Source organism: Triticum dicoccoides, chromosome 5B, assembly GCF_002162155.2.
Source record: "Triticum dicoccoides isolate Atlit2015 ecotype Zavitan chromosome 5B, WEW_v2.0, whole genome shotgun sequence".
In the NCBI taxonomy this organism is placed as follows: Eukaryota; Viridiplantae; Streptophyta; class Magnoliopsida; order Poales; family Poaceae; genus Triticum; species Triticum dicoccoides.
Genome location: NC_041389.1, coordinates 644,665,786 through 644,684,902, shown reverse-complemented (window position 1 = coordinate 644,684,902; position 19,117 = coordinate 644,665,786). Strand labels below are relative to the sequence as shown.

Genomic DNA, 19,117 nt, shown 5'->3' with positions numbered 1-19,117 from the left:
AACACTACTATCAGTGTCCGTCTTCCTCTTGAAGATCCATTTATTTAACATGGCTTGCTGATCATCGAGCAAGTCAATCAAAGTCCATACTTTGTTCTCATACATGGATCATATCTCAGATTTTATGGCCTCAAGCCATTTCGTGGAATCTGGGCTCATCATCGCTTCCTCATAGTTCGTAGGTTCATCATGGTCTAGTAATATGACTTCCAGAACATGATTACTGTACCACTCTGGTGCGGATCTTACTCTGGAAGACCTACGAGGTTTGGTAGCAACTTGATCTGAAGTTTCATGATCATCATCATTAACTTCCTCACTAATTGGTGTAGGAATCACTGGAACTGATTTCTGTGATACACTACTTTCCAATTCGGGAGAAGGTACAAATTACCTTATCAAGCTCTACTTTCCTCCCACTCACTTCTTTCGAGAGAAACTCCTTCTCTAGAAAGGATCCATTTTTAGCAACAAAAATCTTGCCCTCAGATCTGTGATAGAAGGTGTACCCAATAGTTACCTTTGGGTATTCTATGAAAACGCACTTCTCCGATTTGGGTTCGAGCTTATCAGGTTGAAAACCTTTTTCATATAAGCATCGCAACTCCAAACTTTAAGAAATGACAGCTTAGGTTTACTGCTAAACCATAGTTCATACGGTGTCGTCTCAACGGATTTAGATGGTGCCCTTTTAACGTGAATGCAGCTGTCTCTAATGCATAACCCCAAAACAATAGTGGCAAATCAGTAAGAGACATCATAGATCGCACCATATCCAATAAAGTGCGGTTACGACGTTCGGACACACCATAACGTTGTGGTGTTCCAGGTGGCGTGAGCTGTGAAACTATTCCACATTGTTTTAATTGAAGACCAAACTCGTAACTCAAATATTTGTCTCCACGATCAAATCACAGAAACTTTATTTTCTTGTTATGATGATTCTCCACTTCACTCTGAAATTCTTTGAACCTTTCAACTATTTCAGACTTATGTTTCATCAAGTAGATATACCCATATCTTCTCAAATCATCTTGCGAAGGTTAGAAAATAACGATACTTGCCACGAGCATCAACACTCATTGGATCGCATACATCGGTATGTATTATTTCCAATAAGTCAGTAGCACGTTCCATTGTTCCGGAGAACGGAGTTTTAGTCATCTTGCCCAAAAGGCACAGTTTGCAAGCATCAAATGATTCATAACCAAGTGATTCCGAAAATCCATCTTTATGGAGTATCTTCATGCGCTTTACACCGATATGACCCAAACGGCAGTGCCACAAATAAGTTGCACTATCATTATTAACTTTGCATCTTTTGGTTTCAATATTATGAATATGTGTATCACTACGATCGAGATCCAATGAACCATTTTCATTGGGTGTGTAACCATATAAGGTTTTATTCATGTAAACAGAACAACAATTTATTCTCTTACTTAAATGAATAACCATATTGCAATAAACATGATCAAATCATATTCATGCTCAACGCAAACACCAAATAACACTTATTTAGTTTCAACACTAATCCCAAAAGTATAGGGAGTGTGCGATGATGATCATATCAATCTTGGAACTACTTCCAACACTCATCGTCATTTCCCCTTCAACTAGTCTTTGTTTATTCTGCAACTCCCGTTTCGAGTTACTAATCTTAGCAACTGAACTAGTACCAAATACTGAGGGGTTTCTATAAACACTAGTAAAGTACACATCAATAACATGTATATCAAATATACTTATGTTCACTTTGCCATCCTTCTTATCCGCCAATCACTTGGGGTAGTTCCGCTTCCAGTGACCAATCCCTTTGCAGTAGAAGCACTTAGTCTCAGGCTTAGGACCAGACTTGGGCTTCTTCACTTGAGCAGCAACTCGCTTGCCGTTCTTCTTGAAGTTCCCCTTCTTCCCTTTGCCCTTTTCTTGAAACTAGTGGTCTTTTCTACCATCAACACTTGATGTTTTTCTTGATTTCTACCTTCGTCGATTTCAACATCACAAAGAGCTCGGGAATCATTCTCGTCATCCCTTGCAAACTATAGTTCATCACGAAGTTCTAGTAACTTAGTGATGGTGACTAGAGAATTCTGTCAATCACTATCTTATCTGGAAGATTAACTCCCACTTGATTCAAGCGATTGAAGTAGCCAGACAATCTGAGCACATGCTCACTAGTTGAGCGATTCTCCTCCATCCTTTAGCTATAGAACTTGTTGGAGACTTCATATCTCTCAACTCGGGTATTTGCTTGAAATATTAACTTCAACTCCTGGAACATCTCATATGGTCCATGACGTTCAAAACGTCTTTGAAGTCCCGATTCTAAGCCATAAAGCATGGTGCACAAAACTATCAAGTAGTCATCATATTGAGCTAGCCAAACGTTCATAACGTCTGCATCTGCTCCTGCAATAGGTCTGTCACCTAGCGGTGCATTAAGGACATAATTCTTCTGTGCAGCAATGAGCATACCTCAGATCACGGATCCAATCCGCATCATTGCTACTAACATCTTTCAACACAATTTTCTCTAGGAACATATCAAAATAAACATATGAAAGCAACAACGCGAGCTATTGATCTACAACATAATTTGCAAAATACTACCAGGACTAAGTTCATGATAAATTAAAGTTCAATTAATCATATTACTTAAGAACTCCCACTTAGATAGACATCCCTCTAATCCTCTAAGTGATCACGTGATCCATATCAACTAAACCATGTCCGATCATCATGTGAGATGGAGTAGTTTCAACGAAGAACATCAATATGTTGATCATATCTACTATATGATTCACGCTCGACCTTTCGGTCTCCGTGTTCCGAGGCCATATCTGTATATGCTAGGCTCGTCAAGTATGACCTGAGTATTCCGCGTGTGCAACTGTTTTGCACCCGTTGTATTTGAACGTAGAGCCTATCACACCCGATCATCACGTGGTGTCTCAGCACGAAGAACTTTCGCAACGGTGCATACTCAGGGAGAACACTTCTTGATAATTAGTGAGAGATCATCTTAAAATGCTACCGTCAAACAAAACAGAATAAGATGTATAACAGATAAACATCATATGCAATCAAAATATGTGACATGATATGGCCATGATCATCTTGCACCTTTGATCTCCATCTCCAAAGTACTGTCATGATCTCTATCGTTACCGGCACGACACCATGATCTTCATCATCTTGATCTATATCAATGTGTCGTCACATGGTCGTCTCGCCAACTATTGCTCTTGCAACTATTGCTATCGCATAGCGATAAAGTAAAGCAATTATTTGGCACTTGCATCTTATGCAACAAAGAGACAACCATAGGGCTTCTGCCAGTTGCCGATAACTTCAACAAAACATGATCAACTCATACAACAACTTATATCTCATCACGTCTTGACCATATCACATCACAACATGCCCTGCAAAAACAAGTTAGACGTCCTCTACTTTGTTGTTGCAAATTTTACGTGGCTGCTACGGGCTGAGCAAGAACCGTTCTTACCTACGCATCAAAACCACAACGATAGTTTGTCAAGTTGGTGATGTTTTAATCTTCGCAAGGACCGGGCGTAGCCACACTCGGTTCAACTAAAGTGAGAGAGACAGGCACCCGCCAGCCACCTTTAAGCATGAGTGCTCGTAACGGTGAAACCAGTCTCGTGTAAGCGTATGCGTAATGTCGGTCAGGGCCGCTTCATCTCACAATACCGCCGAACCAAAGTATGACATGCTGGTAAGCAGTATGACTTGTATCGCCCACAACTCACTTGTGTTCTACTCGTGCATATAACATCAACGCATAAAACCTAGGCTCGGATGCCACTGTTGGGGAACGTAGTAATTTCAAAAATTTCCTACGCACACGCAAGATCATGGTGATGGCATAACAACGAGAGGGGAGAGTGATGTCTACGTACCCTCGTAGACCGAAAGCGGAAGCATTATAACAACGCGGTTGATGTAGTCGTACGTCTTCACGATCCGACCGATCCAAGTACCGAACGTACGGCACCTCCGAGTTCAGCACACGTTCAGCTCGATGACGATCTCCGGCCTTCGATCCACAAAGCTCCGGAGATGAGTTCCGTCAGCACGACGGCGTGGTGACGATGTTGATGTTCTACCGGCGTAGGGCTTCGCCTAAGCTTCACGACGATATGACCGAGGTGGAATATGGTGGAAGGGGGCACCGCACACGGCTAAGGAGCGATCCGTAGATCAACTTCTGTTTCTATGGGGTGCCCCCCGCCCCAGTATATAAAGGAGCCAGGGGGAGGAGGCGGCCGGCCAAGGAGGGCGCGCCAAGGGGGAGTCCTACTCCCACCAGGAGTAGGACTCCCTTCTTTCCAAGTAGGAGTAGGAGAAGGGGGGAAGGAGGAGGAAGGGAGGAAGGAAAGGGGGGGCGCCGCCCCCTTTCCCTTGTCCTATTTGGACTAGGAAGGGGAGGGGCGCGCGTCCCCCTCCTGGTTCCTTCTCTCTTCTCCCTCGAGGCCCATGTAGGCCCAATAACCCCCCGGGGGGTTCCGGTAACCTCCCGGTACTCCGGTAAAATGCCGATTTCACCCGGAACGATTCCGATGTCCAAATATAGGCTTCCAATATATCAATCTTTATGTCTCGACCATTTCGAGACTCCTCGTTATGTCCGTGATCACATCCAGGACTCCGAACAAACTTCGGTGCATCAAAACTTTATAAACTCATAATAAAACTGTCATCGTAACGTTAAGCGTGCGGACCCTACGGGTTCGAGAACTATGTAGACATGACCTAGAACTATTCTTGGTCAATAACCAATAGCGGAACCTGGATGCTCATATTGGCTCCTACATATTCTACGAAGATCTTTATCGGTCAAACCGCATAACAACATACGTTGTTCCCTTTGTCATCGGTATGTTACTTGCCCGAGATTCGATCGTCGGTATCCAATACCTAGTTCAATCTCGTTACCGGCAAGTCTCTTTACTCGTTCCGTAATGCATCATCCCGTAACCAACTCATTTGGTCACATTGCTTGCAAGGCTTATAATGATGTGCATTACCGAGAGGGCCCAGAGATACCTCTCCGACAATCGGAGTGACAAAACCTAATCTCGAAATACGCCAACTCAACATGTACCTTCAGAGACACCTGTAGTACTCCTTTATAATCACCTAGTTACGTTGTGACGTTTGGTAGCACCCAAAGTGTTCCTCCGGTAAACGGGAGTTGCATAATCTCATAGTTACAGGAACATGTATAAGTCATGAAGAAAGCAATAGCAACATACTAAATGATCAAGTGCTAGGCTAACGGAATGGGTCATGTCAATCACATCATTCTCCTAATGATGTGATCCCGTTAATCAAATGACAACTCTTTTGTCCATGGCTAGGAAACTTAACCATCTTTGATTCAACGAGCTAGTCAAGTAGAGGCATACTAGTGACACTATGTTTGTCTATGTATTCACACATGTATTATGTTTCCGGTTAATACAATTCTAGCATGAATAATAAACATTTATCATGAAATAAGGAAAAAAATAATGACTTTATTATTGCCTCTAGGGCATATTTCCTTCAAATATGAGCATCTAGGTTCCGCTATTGGTTATTGATCGGATATGTGTCTCGGTCATGTCTACATAGTTCTCGAACCCGTAGGGTCCGCACGCTTAAAGTTCGGTGACGGTTATATTACGAGTTATGTGTTTTGATGTACCGAAGGAGTTTGGAGTCCCGGATGAGATCAGGGACATGACGAGGAGTCTCGAAATGGTCGAGACGTAAAGATCAATATATTGGACGACTATATTCGGACTTCGGAAAGGTTCCGAGTGATTCGGGTATTTTTCGGAGTACCGAAGAGTTACGGGAATTCGCCAGGGAGTATATGGGCCTTATTGGGCCATACGGGAATAGAGGAGAGAGGCCAAAAGGAAGGAGGCCTGCGCCCCCCCTCTGGTCCGAATTGGACAAGGGGTGCAGCCCCCTTTTCATTTTCCCTCTCCTCCTCTTTCCTTCTCTCCTACTCCAACAAGGAAAGGAGGAGTCCTACTCCCGGTGGGAGTAGGATTCCCCCCTTGGCGCGCCCTCCTCCTTGGCCGGCCACCTCCCCCCTTGCTCCTTTATATATAGGGGCAGGGGGCACCCCATAGACACAACAATTGATCCCTTGGATCTCTTAGCCGTGTGCGGTGCCCCCCTCCACCATAATCCACCTCGATAATATCGTAGTGGTGCTTAGGCGAAGCCCTGCGTCGGTAGGACATCATCATCGTCACCATGCCATCGTGCTGACGGAACTCTCCCTCAAAGCTCGGCTGGATCGGAGTTTGAGGGACGTCATCGAGCTGAACGTGTGCTGAACTTGGAGGTGCGTACGTTCGGTACTTGGATCGGTCTGATCGTGAAGACGTACGACTACATCAACCGCGTTGTGCTAACGCTTCCGCTTTCGGTCTACGAGGGTACGTGGACACACTCTCCCCTCTCATTGCTATGCATCACCATGATCTTGCGTGTGCGTAGGAATTTTTTTGAAATTACTACGTTCCCCAATAGTGGCATCCGAGCCTGGTTTTATGCGTAGATGTTATATGCACGAGTAGAACACAAGTGAGTTGTGAGCGATACAAGTCATACTACTTACCAGCATGTCATACTTTGGTTCGGCGGTATTGTTGGATGAAGCGGCTCGGACCGACATTACGCGTACGCTTACGCGAGACTGGTTTTACCGCCGTGCTTTGCACACAGGTGACTAGCGGGCATCAGTTTCTCCAACTTTAGTTGAACCGAGTGTGGCTACGCCCGGTCCTTGAGAAGGTTAAAACAGCACTAACTTGACGAACTATCGTTGTGGTTTTGATGTGTAGGTAAGAACGGTTCTTGCTCAGTCCGTAGCAACCACGTAAAACTTGCAACAACAAAGTAGAGGACGTCTAACTTGTTTTTGCAGGGCATGTTGTGATGTGATATGGTCAAGACATGATGCTAAATTTTTATTATGAGATGATCATGTTTTGTTGAAGTTATCGGCAACTGGCAGAAACCTTATGGTTGTCTCTTTATTGCATAAGATGCAAGCACCAAATAATTGCTTTACTTTATCGCTATAAAGGTGCTCTACAGGTGTCTCCGAAGGTGTTTGTTGGGTTGGCATAGATTGAGAATAGGATTTGTCACTCCGTGTTTCGGAGAGGTATCTCTGGGCCCTCTCGGTAATACTCATCACTAAGCCTTGCAAGCATTGTGACTAATGTGTTAGTTGCGGGATGAAGTATTATGGAACGAGTAAAGAGACTTGCCGATAACGAGATTGAACTAGGTATGATGATATCGACGATCGAATCTCGGGCAAGTAACATACCGATGATAAAGGGAACAACATATGTTGTTATGCGGTTTGACCGATAAAGATCTTTATAGAATATGTAGGAAACAATATGAGCATCCAGGTTCTGCTATTGGTTATTGACCGGAGACGTGTCTCGATCATGTCTACATAGTTCTCGAACCCGTAGGGTCCGCACGCTTAACGTTCGATGACGATTGGTATTATGAGTTTATGTGATTTGATGTACCGAAGGTTGTTCGTAGTCCCTGATGAGATCACATACATGACGAGGAGTCTCAAAATGGTCGAGACATAAAGATTGATATATTGGATGGGTATATTCGGACACTGAAAGTGTTCCAGAGAAGTTTCAGATAAAACCGGAGTACCGGAGGGTTACCGGAACCCCTCGAGGGATTAATGGGCCTTAGTGGGCCTTAGTGGAGAAGAGAGAGGGTCGGCCAGAGGTGGCGCCCCCTCCTTACCCAATCCGAATTGGACAAGGGAAGGGGGGCACCCCCTCTCCTTCCTTCTCTTGTCTCCTCTTTCCCTTCTTCTCCTTCTTGGACTAGGAAAGGGGGAAACCTACTCCTATTAGGAGTAGGAATCCTCCCCCCTTGGCGCGCCCCTTGTGGCTGGCCGGCCTCCTCCTCCCCTCCTTTATATACGGGGGAGGGGGGCACCCCATAGACACAAGTTGATCTTTTAGCCGTGTGCGATGCCCCCTCCATAGTTTTTAGTCGTAGTGCTTAGGCGAAGCCCTGCGCAGTAACTTCATCATCACCGTCACCACGCCGTCGTGCTAATGGAACTCTCCCTCGGCCTCAGTTGGATCTAGAGTTCGAGGGACGTCACCGAGCTGAACGTGTGCAGATCGTGGAGGTGCCGTGTGTTCGGTACTTGATCAGTTGGATCGCAAAGACATTCGATTACATCAACCGCGTTACTTAACGCTTCCGCTTTCGGTCTACGAGGGTACGTGGACACACTCTCCCCTCTCGTTGCTATGCATCACCTTGATAGATCTTGCGTGATTGTAGGAATTTTTTTGAAATTACCGTGTTCCTCAACACTAGAAACATCTTATTGAAGTTGAGTTACAGACTTACGGTTTACTCCCTCCATTTCCAAAATAAGTGTCGTGGTTTTTTTAACGTGGTGAGTAGTTATTTTGCTTGATAATTAGAAAAAGGTAAATCCAGTGTTAAAAAAAGAGGTAAATCCACAAAAGGGAGGTAAATGACTTGTCAAGCCGGACAAGAGTTGCATCTGGATCGAGGCATCGTCATGGTTGTCACATAAGGAGCAACCAGGGGTAGATTGGTTTATAAAACATGGCTTCGCAAACCTATGTGTCATGGAAACCGGGATGATTCACCTTGAATTCACAGAGGATGAAGCTTGGAGGAAGTCCGCTTGAATTGGCATGGTTCTTCAATGGCCAAAGTTGTGCATGATATCTCTTGCAGCAAAGGCTTTAAGGACACATAATTCGTGACAAAAGGCATCATTTTTTCAATGTAGAGCGACGTAGCATCAAGTAATAATCCAAAATCTTCGACCTATAAAATAGAATCCACATTTGAAGAAGGAACTTCAATGGAGATGGAGGCATCATCAATATCAGTTTTGAGATATATTCCAAAGATTGCAGATCGCCTAGCTTGATGCTTTTCTCTATATGCGGATTCATGGCTGTCCCTCATGTGTTTCATTGATTTCTCCAACCAACCAACAACCGTTCGTAAGATGAATGGGTCATACCTTTTCTTAGTTCTCTTGCCAAAGCTTTACGCTTCAATTTTTTGAGCTTTTTCTAGGACGCTAATCCCCTGAAAAAGTCTGCGGCCACACAAGGCGTTTGCGAATGCGCGGGGTGGCACTTTTAGTGTTAGGGATGGTGGCAGTTTTCAGAACAATCATGATGCTTCTTTAGTTTTCTAGTGCAATTCTCGTAGTGCTGTCATCTGGATCTGGATCGTGTGATCTGGATCGTGTGACTCTGGAGGCGTTCGCTGGTATCTCACTCTCAGCAAACATTTGTCAAATATCATTACCCCCCTCCCCACAAAATTTTCGACTCAAAGCATAAACTTTTATCTTTCCAATTTCTGAAGATTTGTACATTGTTCCCTGGGCAGCAGCAGCACTGTCACTTGGTTTATGGGATCACCCTATCTATGTCACGGCGTGATGATTGAGCCATGATGACCCGGTCCGGCCGAAACCCTCCCCAAAACCCCGGCTCGCCCGAAATCCCGCTTTTGCCCCTGCCCCCAGCGCTCTGTTCCCCCCCGCTTCCCACGCGCTTCCGTTACCTTGCCCCACGCGAAATCCCCTTTCTGCCCCCTCACTCCTCCCCCTTTTCCCCGTGAGCCCGTGACCGGCCCTGCCCCCTCCCCTCCCGACCCTGCCCCTCGCCGCCGATCCGACGCCCCGCCGCGAAAATCTCGCCGGAGATGGCCGCCTCCTCGCCGCCGCAGCAGGATCCTCCGCACGACCCCCCGCCGCCCGAGGCCGAGGCCGCCGCGCCGCCGGCGAGGAGGACGCGCCCGCCGCGCGCGTGCAGCCGCCCCCTGGCGCCGCCCGCGCCCTACCCCACGCCCCCGCCGCGGCGGCCGGGCCCGGGCCGCCCGAGGAAGATCGTGGAGGAGGAGCCCGAGGAGGCGGAGCCGGACGCGCCGCAATGCCGCGTCGTGACGCCGCTCGTCGCGGAGCCCGCGGACCCCGGCGAGCTGCCGCGGTGGAGGCTGCGGGGCATGTGGGAGCTCGCCTGCGTCCTCAACTTCCTCCAGGTGAGCGCTCCCGATCGTATTCCGCTGCCTAGGCCTTCTCCTCTAGGGTTTAGGGTTTAGCATTTGGAGTTTGACCGTCGCCGCGGTTGCTCTGCTCCGGAGCTGCAGGTGTTCCGGCCATTGCTGAACATCGCGGTGGAGTTCACGGCGGAGGAGCTGGAGGACGCCCTCATAGTGCCCAATGGCACGTTGGAAGGCTTGCATGTGCCGCTATTAAGGGTGAGCCTGATGTTGGGAATGTTACAACAGCATCACACATTCCCCTGCATAGAATCAGTATTCAAATGATAATTGATAAGCTTGTCAAATATTATACATAGCTTCTTAGTGCTTCTTATTTGCATTTTGCAGTCGATTCCCCCCGTAGCTCGAATGTCCATGGCAGACGGAAAATGGGTGACAGTGTTATGTAGAAAATTGAAGGACTGGTGGCATCTGGTATGTGATTTGTTCATTATCAAGAATAATTTTGTACTAGGGCTAGTACTGCATTTGGTTAATGAGCTAAAAAAAGGCCTGATCTTCAGGTTGCAGAAGGCAATCTACCAATTGTTGCCTCACATGGGTGAGTTCTGTACCCAAGCAATTCCTCGCCCTGAATCCCTTGCTACAATTGAGTATTGGATGACTTACTGTTTTTCCTTTCTCAGAGCGGAAATTGAAACGTACAAGGAACTTGAGCCAGCGACTCGATTAATGATCCTGAAAGCAATATGTGACATACGTTGTGAGGTGTGTGCCCCTAATTTTTGTGTGGAACATTTGTAGTAATAGCAGTGAGCCTCACGGTGTTATGTTATCATATGAAACAAAACCCACATTCTAGGTTATTTATCTAGCAGCTAATGTTAACATATGAATGTTGGTGCTTCGTCTGCATTTAATCTATGAAAAGTTACTTGTAGTTGGCCTCCTGCTGAATAGTCAGTAATATCTGTGGTCAAGTTACCTAGGAATGTTCGTATGTTATTAAAAGCTGCCTAATGTACTTGCAAAAGTCAGATTTAATAATGCATATGTTTGCAGCCTAGTGATATGTCTGGGCATGCAACTTACAGTTATCTAAACATATGATCAGTGATTTGAGTATTGCTCTGCAATCTACATATGCTACAGCCACATGTGCACCTGCTTGATGTTTTCATTACTCAATTGCATATCGAGTCCGCTAATCTGCATAAGCGATTAGTGATTCTGTTTAGAACAGTGGCATCAATTGCCTGCTATTTTACGCATCTCTTTCTGGACATATTTCATCTCCACATGTTAAATTGTGAGTGGTAATGGATTTAATAACATATTTTTGATGTAATCCTGTGTGAATGAAATATGTGGTTCCTAGCAAGGCCCAGGAAGTGTTTTGTTGTATCTCCCATGTGTACAACTCCTCTGTGAGCATGTAAAAGCCTTCAATATCTTCATGTTTGTAATTATTAAGAGATGCCTACAACTAGCTGCAAATGTCGTCATTAAGTTTTCTGGTCATGAGTGCTTCAAGATTGATAAATAATTGTTGACATATAACTGATAGGATACAGTTATTTTGCAGCAAGAGGATGTTCGGATCTTCGTAGATAGTTGTCTAAAAAAGGGTTATCAGCTCCCTGATTTCTGCAAAGAACGAATTGGGGGAGATTCCCATGGAATCTCATACTGGTGGGCAAAAGACAACTTTTAGTTCTGAAATGAGTCTTAAGCACCTTGTTGTGGCCAAGGTCAATTCTAATCAACTAATGCACTATAGGTATGATGAAGATCCGATTCTCGGTCATCGATTATATCGCGAAATTAGACAAGTGGAGTATGTGAAGGAGCAAACAAGAAAATCTAAACGAAAGGGGTTCTTAGGTGTTCCAGTTGTATCCTATCAGTGGGAGACTGTCGCAACCAACTTTGTTGAATTTGAAGCAGCAGCAGTAAGTTTTAACTTTCGAGTTAATCATATGCACTTTTAGGTCCTCTGTTACTGAATGGAGTCCTGGAATTGTTCCTCTGAATGGAGTTGAATCAGACACACTTACATGCGCACAGTAGCATCCACAAGGCAAATGCGCTTTCTGTGAGCATCATTTGACATCTTCTGTTACTACTGATGCATGGTACTGGCATGGTTTTCTCTGAAAAGCATATTGAGCATGCATGGTAACAGGATCAATGAATTGGTCAATCTGTGTGCTTGTGTATCATTACTAGCTTGGTGGCAAATATTCACACTTGGGCTTGCTTTTCTTAGATATTGCTGGTTTTGATTGTTGTATGACATATCTTCGCGACAAAATTAAATTAATGACAGATATGAGCAAGGGCCTTCCGGAACCAATTTATAGATAACATAAACATGTACTCCAGTATTTAACTATTTGTTGGTGCATGTTGTGCAACATAACGGAGAGGTAGGGAGGATAAGAGCATGTGCAAAAGTGTGCTCTGTCAGGTGTCCACCTTACAATGCCCCATGTAATATTCAGACATCTGCAACCATCTAATGCTGTGGGCAGAGAATAACCAAGGTCCCCAAGTACATCAAAGGTTACTGACTTTAGTGAGAGACGCACTGGAAGAGCTTACCCAAATAAAAATGTGAACTTTTGGCATCAAATGGCATACAAGGTTTTTGTGAAGTAGTTTTAGATCTCTTACTCTTGTGAAAATTCTATGGAAGTTCACTGATATTAGTTATTTTCTGTCAATCTTATATGTAGGAAAAACTCTTTTCAAGTAGTAACAGGACAGAGGTCTCACTTGGAAAGAAGTTGAAGCTCAATTATCTCCCAGAGATGGAAAAGACTCACAAGGTATTCAACTGCTCCTCTCAAGGAGTTCAAATTATCTGCCTACAGTACAATAACTGCCTATTTAACGTGTGACAAATCCTCTTGCAGAAGAAGGAGAAGCTGCTAAAAAAGCAACAAAGGGAAGCCCTTCTCCTTAATAGCTACTTGACATTTGATAGATTCACCTCTGGCCGCTCCCATCGTGAAAGAAAGCGTGTCACCTATACTTTCGGTAAGCTTAAGACTAAAGTTAACACTGCTATTAATTAGTTGTCCTAATATGGTAGCATTTCCTCCATTACGTGTTTACCGGCTGTTATAGCTTCTTGTTCATTTAGCCAACCCTTCACATTAGATGTTTCACTGCCATTTCATGCTTTAGCATCACCGTAATGATCGAGAAGATGGCAGGGCTGCACAGCTTTCTTCGGTAGAGAAGAGATCAGGGATGAGAATGACCTTCTTTTGTTTATTGATTCTTGCCTAACTTCAAATGGCATGTGGCAGTACATTGGATGGGTAGAGTACCCTTAACGAACGTAAACTAATTGTAACCTATCAAACAGAAACTAATTGCTAACTTCCTAGCATAGGATTCTTATCTTTATTTTGGTTGAGCGCGGCCTGAATTAGGGCTAGCTTCTATAAAGGCTTTCATCCTCACCTTCATATGTGCAATACTGTGCACATAAGTGTCATGTCAATAGTGTCTGAACTTGCTAAGCTTAGTTACACAGTTGTAAATCTGTTGTCTCGCTAGTTTATTATGCGTAGAAGAATAGTTAAGTTTGGATGCACTTTCTGTAGCTGACTAGCTGTTCTTACTGATATGCTTTAAGAAAGGTATCTGTAATGTCTCAGCACTTGATGAATAATAAATGTCAGCAAGCTATTCCCAGTAACTTGTGTAAACCCCTCAACTGAAGTTATGATACCACTGCAATTGTACATAAAAATCTTTTAGACTAAATAATATTTCCATGCCATTTTTTGCATTGGATAGTTCATAGTTCCCATTGGAACAAGATCAAAGGTATGTACAGATTTACTGTTCTCCTAACGAGAAACTCTTTCCTTACCATGCAGATGATTATGATCGTTCAATAAATGAGGCCCTAAAAGCAATAAAGTAGGTGAATCATCTACGCTCCATAGTTCCATTAAAGGATTTTTTATAAACAACGAAACTCATGACACAAATTTCTGTACTCTTATACTGACAGGAAAAGTGAGAACCCTGTTCAGGTCGTTGCCACTACCAACAGAGGAGTACTTGTCCCAACACGAGAGGCATCAAGTAATGGTACGTTAGCTGGACCCTCACCTGTATGTAATGGACGGCGTGGAGAATCTCCACTGAAGTCATATAGCTACCAAGGGAGTGGTGGTGAGGAAAAGGCTGAGACCCTTGATCGTAGGTAACTCCTGTAACTCTTGATGTTGAGCTGATCCTTTGTCAAAGATTATATCAGCATATAAACATGCATTGTTCAAATTATAGGTCTCGTCAAAGAAAAAGATCTCAAAGATACACGACGGACTTTGTTGAGAATGTGTCAGACATCGACACGAACTTTGACAGTGATGACGATATCATGGGTGAAGCTGTCTATGACGAGGAGTATCTTAGAAGTCGAAAACAACCCAAGGCAAGTACTTCAGAGTACGATGGAGAGTTTCGATCGGAAGACCAAGTGGAGTATTCTGTGAGCAGTGAAGATGAAGAGGGGGTTCAATGGTCCAAGAGACTGCCAACCCGCAGTCCTCAAGGGGCCAGGCTGAAACCTATGGATGTGATCCAAACAGGCATCAAGCGCAATAAGCGTTCCGCCCGGCCCCATATGAACCATCAGCGGCACTCTGGTAAAGATACCGAATTGGGAAAGCCAGGCGAACCGAATGCACCGGATCCAGATGCCGGTTCTGATGCAGTAGACGGTGCAAAGATGTCAATAAAAAGTCAAGAGCAGCGCCTACTTCACATAGTGAAGATGCACGCTCCTGGCAGGGAGGAGAGCAAAGTTGCTGGGAGAAGATTCCTCCACCTTAACGAGATTGCGCCTGTGGGTGGCGCGCCAGTCCAGTCTTGACGGCGGAAGACAAATAATGGGTAATAAACATGTTGTGCAGCACATTCAGGTGCCCAGAGCCTTTTTTGTTTTCACCAGGGGTACCGGCGCCGGCACTGGGTTGAACCGCAGATCACACTGGAGATGGAGTATCCATGAGCTGGCGATGCGTCCCTCATCTGTGCCATCAAGCTGATTACTGCTGGCAGGCAGGAGTTTGTCAGCGATCAAGCTGATTACTGCTGGCAGGCAGGAGTTTGTCAGCGTGGAGCTTATGAGGAGATGGTCCTTGTGCAGCGGCTGGATTTCTCGAACCTGCTCAGACGCCATTGATGTGCCCGGTCTGGTCGATGTTTTTCTGTCTGGCAGCATCTGTGGCTCTCCTCCATGTAGGCATGTACTCTTTTTTTTTCGAGATCATGTATTCTAGTCTTATAGGAGCGGCATTTTGCTTGTCGCTTGAGGTGAGGAGGTGGCCTATACTGGTTACTGTCATGTGGTGCACGCGCAGTTATCGACTGCTGACGCCGCTTGGAAGCTGGAACTTCTTTTTAATTTTTTTTAGGGAAGCTGGAACTTGTTGGTACCTGGATTCTCCAGGCAATTGCTAGAGAGAATTGTTGTGGTCCGTCCTGTCCGGTGTTGAATGTAGCTGGCACGGAGAGAAATTGACGTGGTGGGTAGACCACGCAGCGAATATTATTACAGTGCAAGAGAGCGATGGCACATGAATTACAAGTTCAACCGAACTGAATATGTAGGCAATCTACTCCTAGTTTGTGATTATTCCGAAAAGTGCGTTTAAATTATTTACTGCGTCAGTCTTGCACCTCTTTGATTCTTTAGAATTTCTGACTGATTCCTTGGAAAAGCAAACAGTTTCTGTAAAAATAGCTGCGAGATTCATATAAAGAAAAACTCAACTCAAAGGGATGCATGGTGGAGTTCCGCAAGCGTGTGAGTTCAGAACAGACGTGGGGACTCGCGTGGAAATTTTTGTTCAGGTCAACATAAAAATGTGGTGACATGACACATGAAGCTGTCGTTGCATTGCATATGTGCTTCGGATTCAGGCCAGGTGATGCAACGAAGGAATGTGATCGTTCGGCCTCGGGGAAGACCCTTGCGATCGAGCTGCTCTATAGCGTGCATTTTTCGCCGAGCCTGCCATCCAGGCCCGATTGCCTGGAGATTTTTTTTCTTTTAAAGTGGCAAAAGATTTGCCACATTCATTAGTTAAGAAGGGAGTAGTTTTACAAACCAATTGCCCCAAGGCGACCAAAGGGAATACAAAGGCGTACTCTCCCGGCATGTAACCCACGTGCTTAGCCCCGCGGCCACAGACAAAACGGTTTTCCTTGCGGATGCATGAGAAGACGATCTGGGAGGGCGACTCCTTGTTGAAAACCCTCGCGTTATGCTCGTTCCATAACTCCCAAGTTACCAACATGGCAAAGGAGGCCATCGCTTTGCATCGAGAGCTGTCTTGATGGATGAGGTGATACCACCAAGACATGCCATCATTCAAATCATTCCACATGAAAGTATCCAAAGGTGTAGGCCAAGCCAATCCTTAATCATGTTCCAAATCCGGGTGGAATAGTGGCATTGGAAGGTCAAATGTGCCACCGTCTTCGGGTGCGGTTGCACAGGGGTATTGGCCGCACTTGGGCCAGCCGTGCTTGGCAAGTCTGCCCACCGTTCAAACCCTGTTTTGGGTGACGGGCCATGCAAAATCTTGCACTTAAGGGGTACCCAAATTTTCTAAATTATCCTTTTCATGTCCGTGGACACCAACCATAGGAATTGAGTTTTGAAGCTAAAAAGTAGCAGAGTACGTAGCATCCAGAGGCGGACACCTTCTAGGTAATGGTGTCACGCTGTTAGTCGTTCAAAAGAAATTGGGAGGTCAAGTCCCAAAGCAAGATGAATTTATGTAGGTGTTGTAAAGAAATACTACCAGAAGTGTCAATTTAATCCACCCATTTGTTGCTGTGCAGCGCATCCTAAACAACATGTGTTTCGGCCACAACCTGTCCGTCCAAAGGGAATCCCAAAAGCTCGCTTTCCGGCCATTGCCGACGTGAACACGAGTGAGAGCATGGAAAAGGTCCAGAAAAGGTCCATGTTCTCGTCGTCACATGGATTACCCATGCCAATCCAGGCCCTCTCCAAGGTCGACCATTCAAGTCATGGCCATCTAAGATGAAGTGTGTGGGTGAACTTGCCGAAATGGAGGTAGGGCGACAAACCACCTCCCAATTAATTTTGCATTTGCCACCATAAAATTTATCACTGCTAGTCCATAGAAAAGCTCTACAGATCTTGTCAATGAACTCAAGGACCTCGATCGGAATGTCAAGCGTAGTGATATAGGAGATCGCTAGGGAGGTAAGGACTTTGGTCTTCATTGGATGTCTTGGAAAAGCAGGATGAAAATCCTTGTCCAATTTGTCTCCGGTTGGACGCGACGATGATGTTGTGAGGACGTTTATCCCTTCTTGAAGGCGTTGTTGCAGAAATCAACTTAGTCGTAGTTTTTATTTTACATCTTGTAATGGTTCGGATGCGGTTGCTGTTATGTATTCTGTTCAATAATTAATAACAATGGTCATGAGCATCACTATGATGCAGAGGCCAGGGGTTTAACCTCCTTTAAAAAAGGACCACCTTGACCAGAGCAACCCGACCGACCAGATTGAGGGGGTGTTTGTTTCCAGGGACCTTTTGATGTAGGGACTAGAAAAAGTCCCTCTTAGAGACATTTTAACCAAACAGGAGGGACTACTAGGGACTAAAAGTTGTTTTTTGGGACTAAATGAAGAACACTCTTAAGGAGAGTCTTTTTTGGGACTTTTCCAACAATGCCCCTCTCTGCACCCATTGCACCGCCGCCCCATGGTGTTGTTTGGTTGTTATTTTTCTATATACTAGGGGTAATATGGTCATTTAATAACCTCTATGGAGGGACTAGGGATTTTTTAGTCCCTGGCAACAAACAGGGAGGAACCTTTTCGGGACTAGGGACTTCTTAATTGGGACTAAAAAAAGTCTTAGGACTTATGAACCAAATAGGGCCTGAAGCGATTTCCTTTCCATGGAGGTAGCTTGTCGGCGACCTTATCTTTAAGAAGCTGAAAATCTATTCTTTTAAGGCGCCACATAGAGAGAGGTAAGCCCAGATAAGACATAGGGAAAGTGGCCCTCTTGGTTTTCAAGCTATGAAGGATGACATTGATGTTAATGTCCTGGCAATGGATAGGAGTCATAAGAGATTTGTGGAAGTTCATCTTGAGCCCCGTGATCTCTCCAAAGTCATCTAAGATGTGAGCGAGAGCGTCAATATCCTCTTTAATCAGAGCCAAGAAAACAATCGCGTCGGTGGCGTAAATGGAGGCGTGAAAGGTGGCACCCTTGCCGGGAAGACGGTGGAGGAGGCCCTTGTCGGTGGCAAAGGAGAGAAGGCTCTGAAGTGGGTCAATCACGAGGAAAAAAAAGTAGGAGGAAGAGTGGGTCTCCTTGCATGAGACACTTCTTGTGCTAAATTGGGTCATCAGGGACCCCGTTGAGAAGCACATGCGACCTGGCAGACGATAGGAGGGCACGGATCCAATTAGGGCATCTTCAATGCAAGACGCTTAAGTAGATGCTTATGGAGTAAAAAATAAATATTATTCAATTAGAAAATTCCTAGGCGCTTTACCTCTCAACGTGAGATGCTAACAGCCGGTGCTGATTGAGTGCTAATTGAACAGCCCAGGCGCATGTTGCGGGAGAGAGAAGAACTAAGCGATCGATGCCTATCTTTGCGCCAACGTAGCGTCTGGCGCTAGGATTCCAAGGCCTAACTGCCAATTGACAGGGAAATCAGTAGGAAATCGATCCTGGCGCCCTCCTTAGCGCCCAGCGTTGGAGATGCCCTTGCAGAATATCGAGGGTAAGCTCCTCCCCGCAAAAAAGAGAGGAAAAACTCCTCCGTTGAAGGAGGTTGTAGTCATGGCGCACCGAATCGAACGCTTACTTAATGTCCAGCTTGAGAAGGAGAGTCGGCTTCCTCTACGGTGCAACCAACACACAAACAAGAAATTGTCACGAATACTCCGATTTGATTAGGGCACTTTGCGCACATAACCGAGTCCATATGAA

General features: G+C 45.2%; 1 protein-coding gene across 1 annotated transcript in view; it reads left to right on the top strand.

Annotated features, from left to right (window-relative positions):
- The window catches only part of LOC119310369 (DDT domain-containing protein DDR4-like), a 28,845-nt gene extending 13,241 nt beyond the window's left edge, over nt 1-15,604 (top strand). Inside the window, exons 3-15 of the mRNA XM_037586141.1 lie at nt 9,270-9,351; nt 9,710-10,128; nt 10,237-10,347; nt 10,480-10,566; nt 10,656-10,693; nt 10,779-10,860; nt 11,678-11,784; nt 11,873-12,044; nt 12,831-12,923; nt 13,011-13,134; nt 13,989-14,031; nt 14,126-14,320; nt 14,404-15,604. Coding sequence (XP_037442038.1) covers nt 9,270-9,351; nt 9,710-10,128; nt 10,237-10,347; nt 10,480-10,566; nt 10,656-10,693; nt 10,779-10,860; nt 11,678-11,784; nt 11,873-12,044; nt 12,831-12,923; nt 13,011-13,134; nt 13,989-14,031; nt 14,126-14,320; nt 14,404-14,992 — 2,142 coding nt within the window. The 3' untranslated portion in view covers nt 14,993-15,604. The remainder of the gene's footprint in view (nt 1-9,269; nt 9,352-9,709; nt 10,129-10,236; nt 10,348-10,479; nt 10,567-10,655; nt 10,694-10,778; nt 10,861-11,677; nt 11,785-11,872; nt 12,045-12,830; nt 12,924-13,010; nt 13,135-13,988; nt 14,032-14,125; nt 14,321-14,403) is intronic.
- Nucleotides 15,605-19,117: the final 3,513 nt, after the last annotated feature.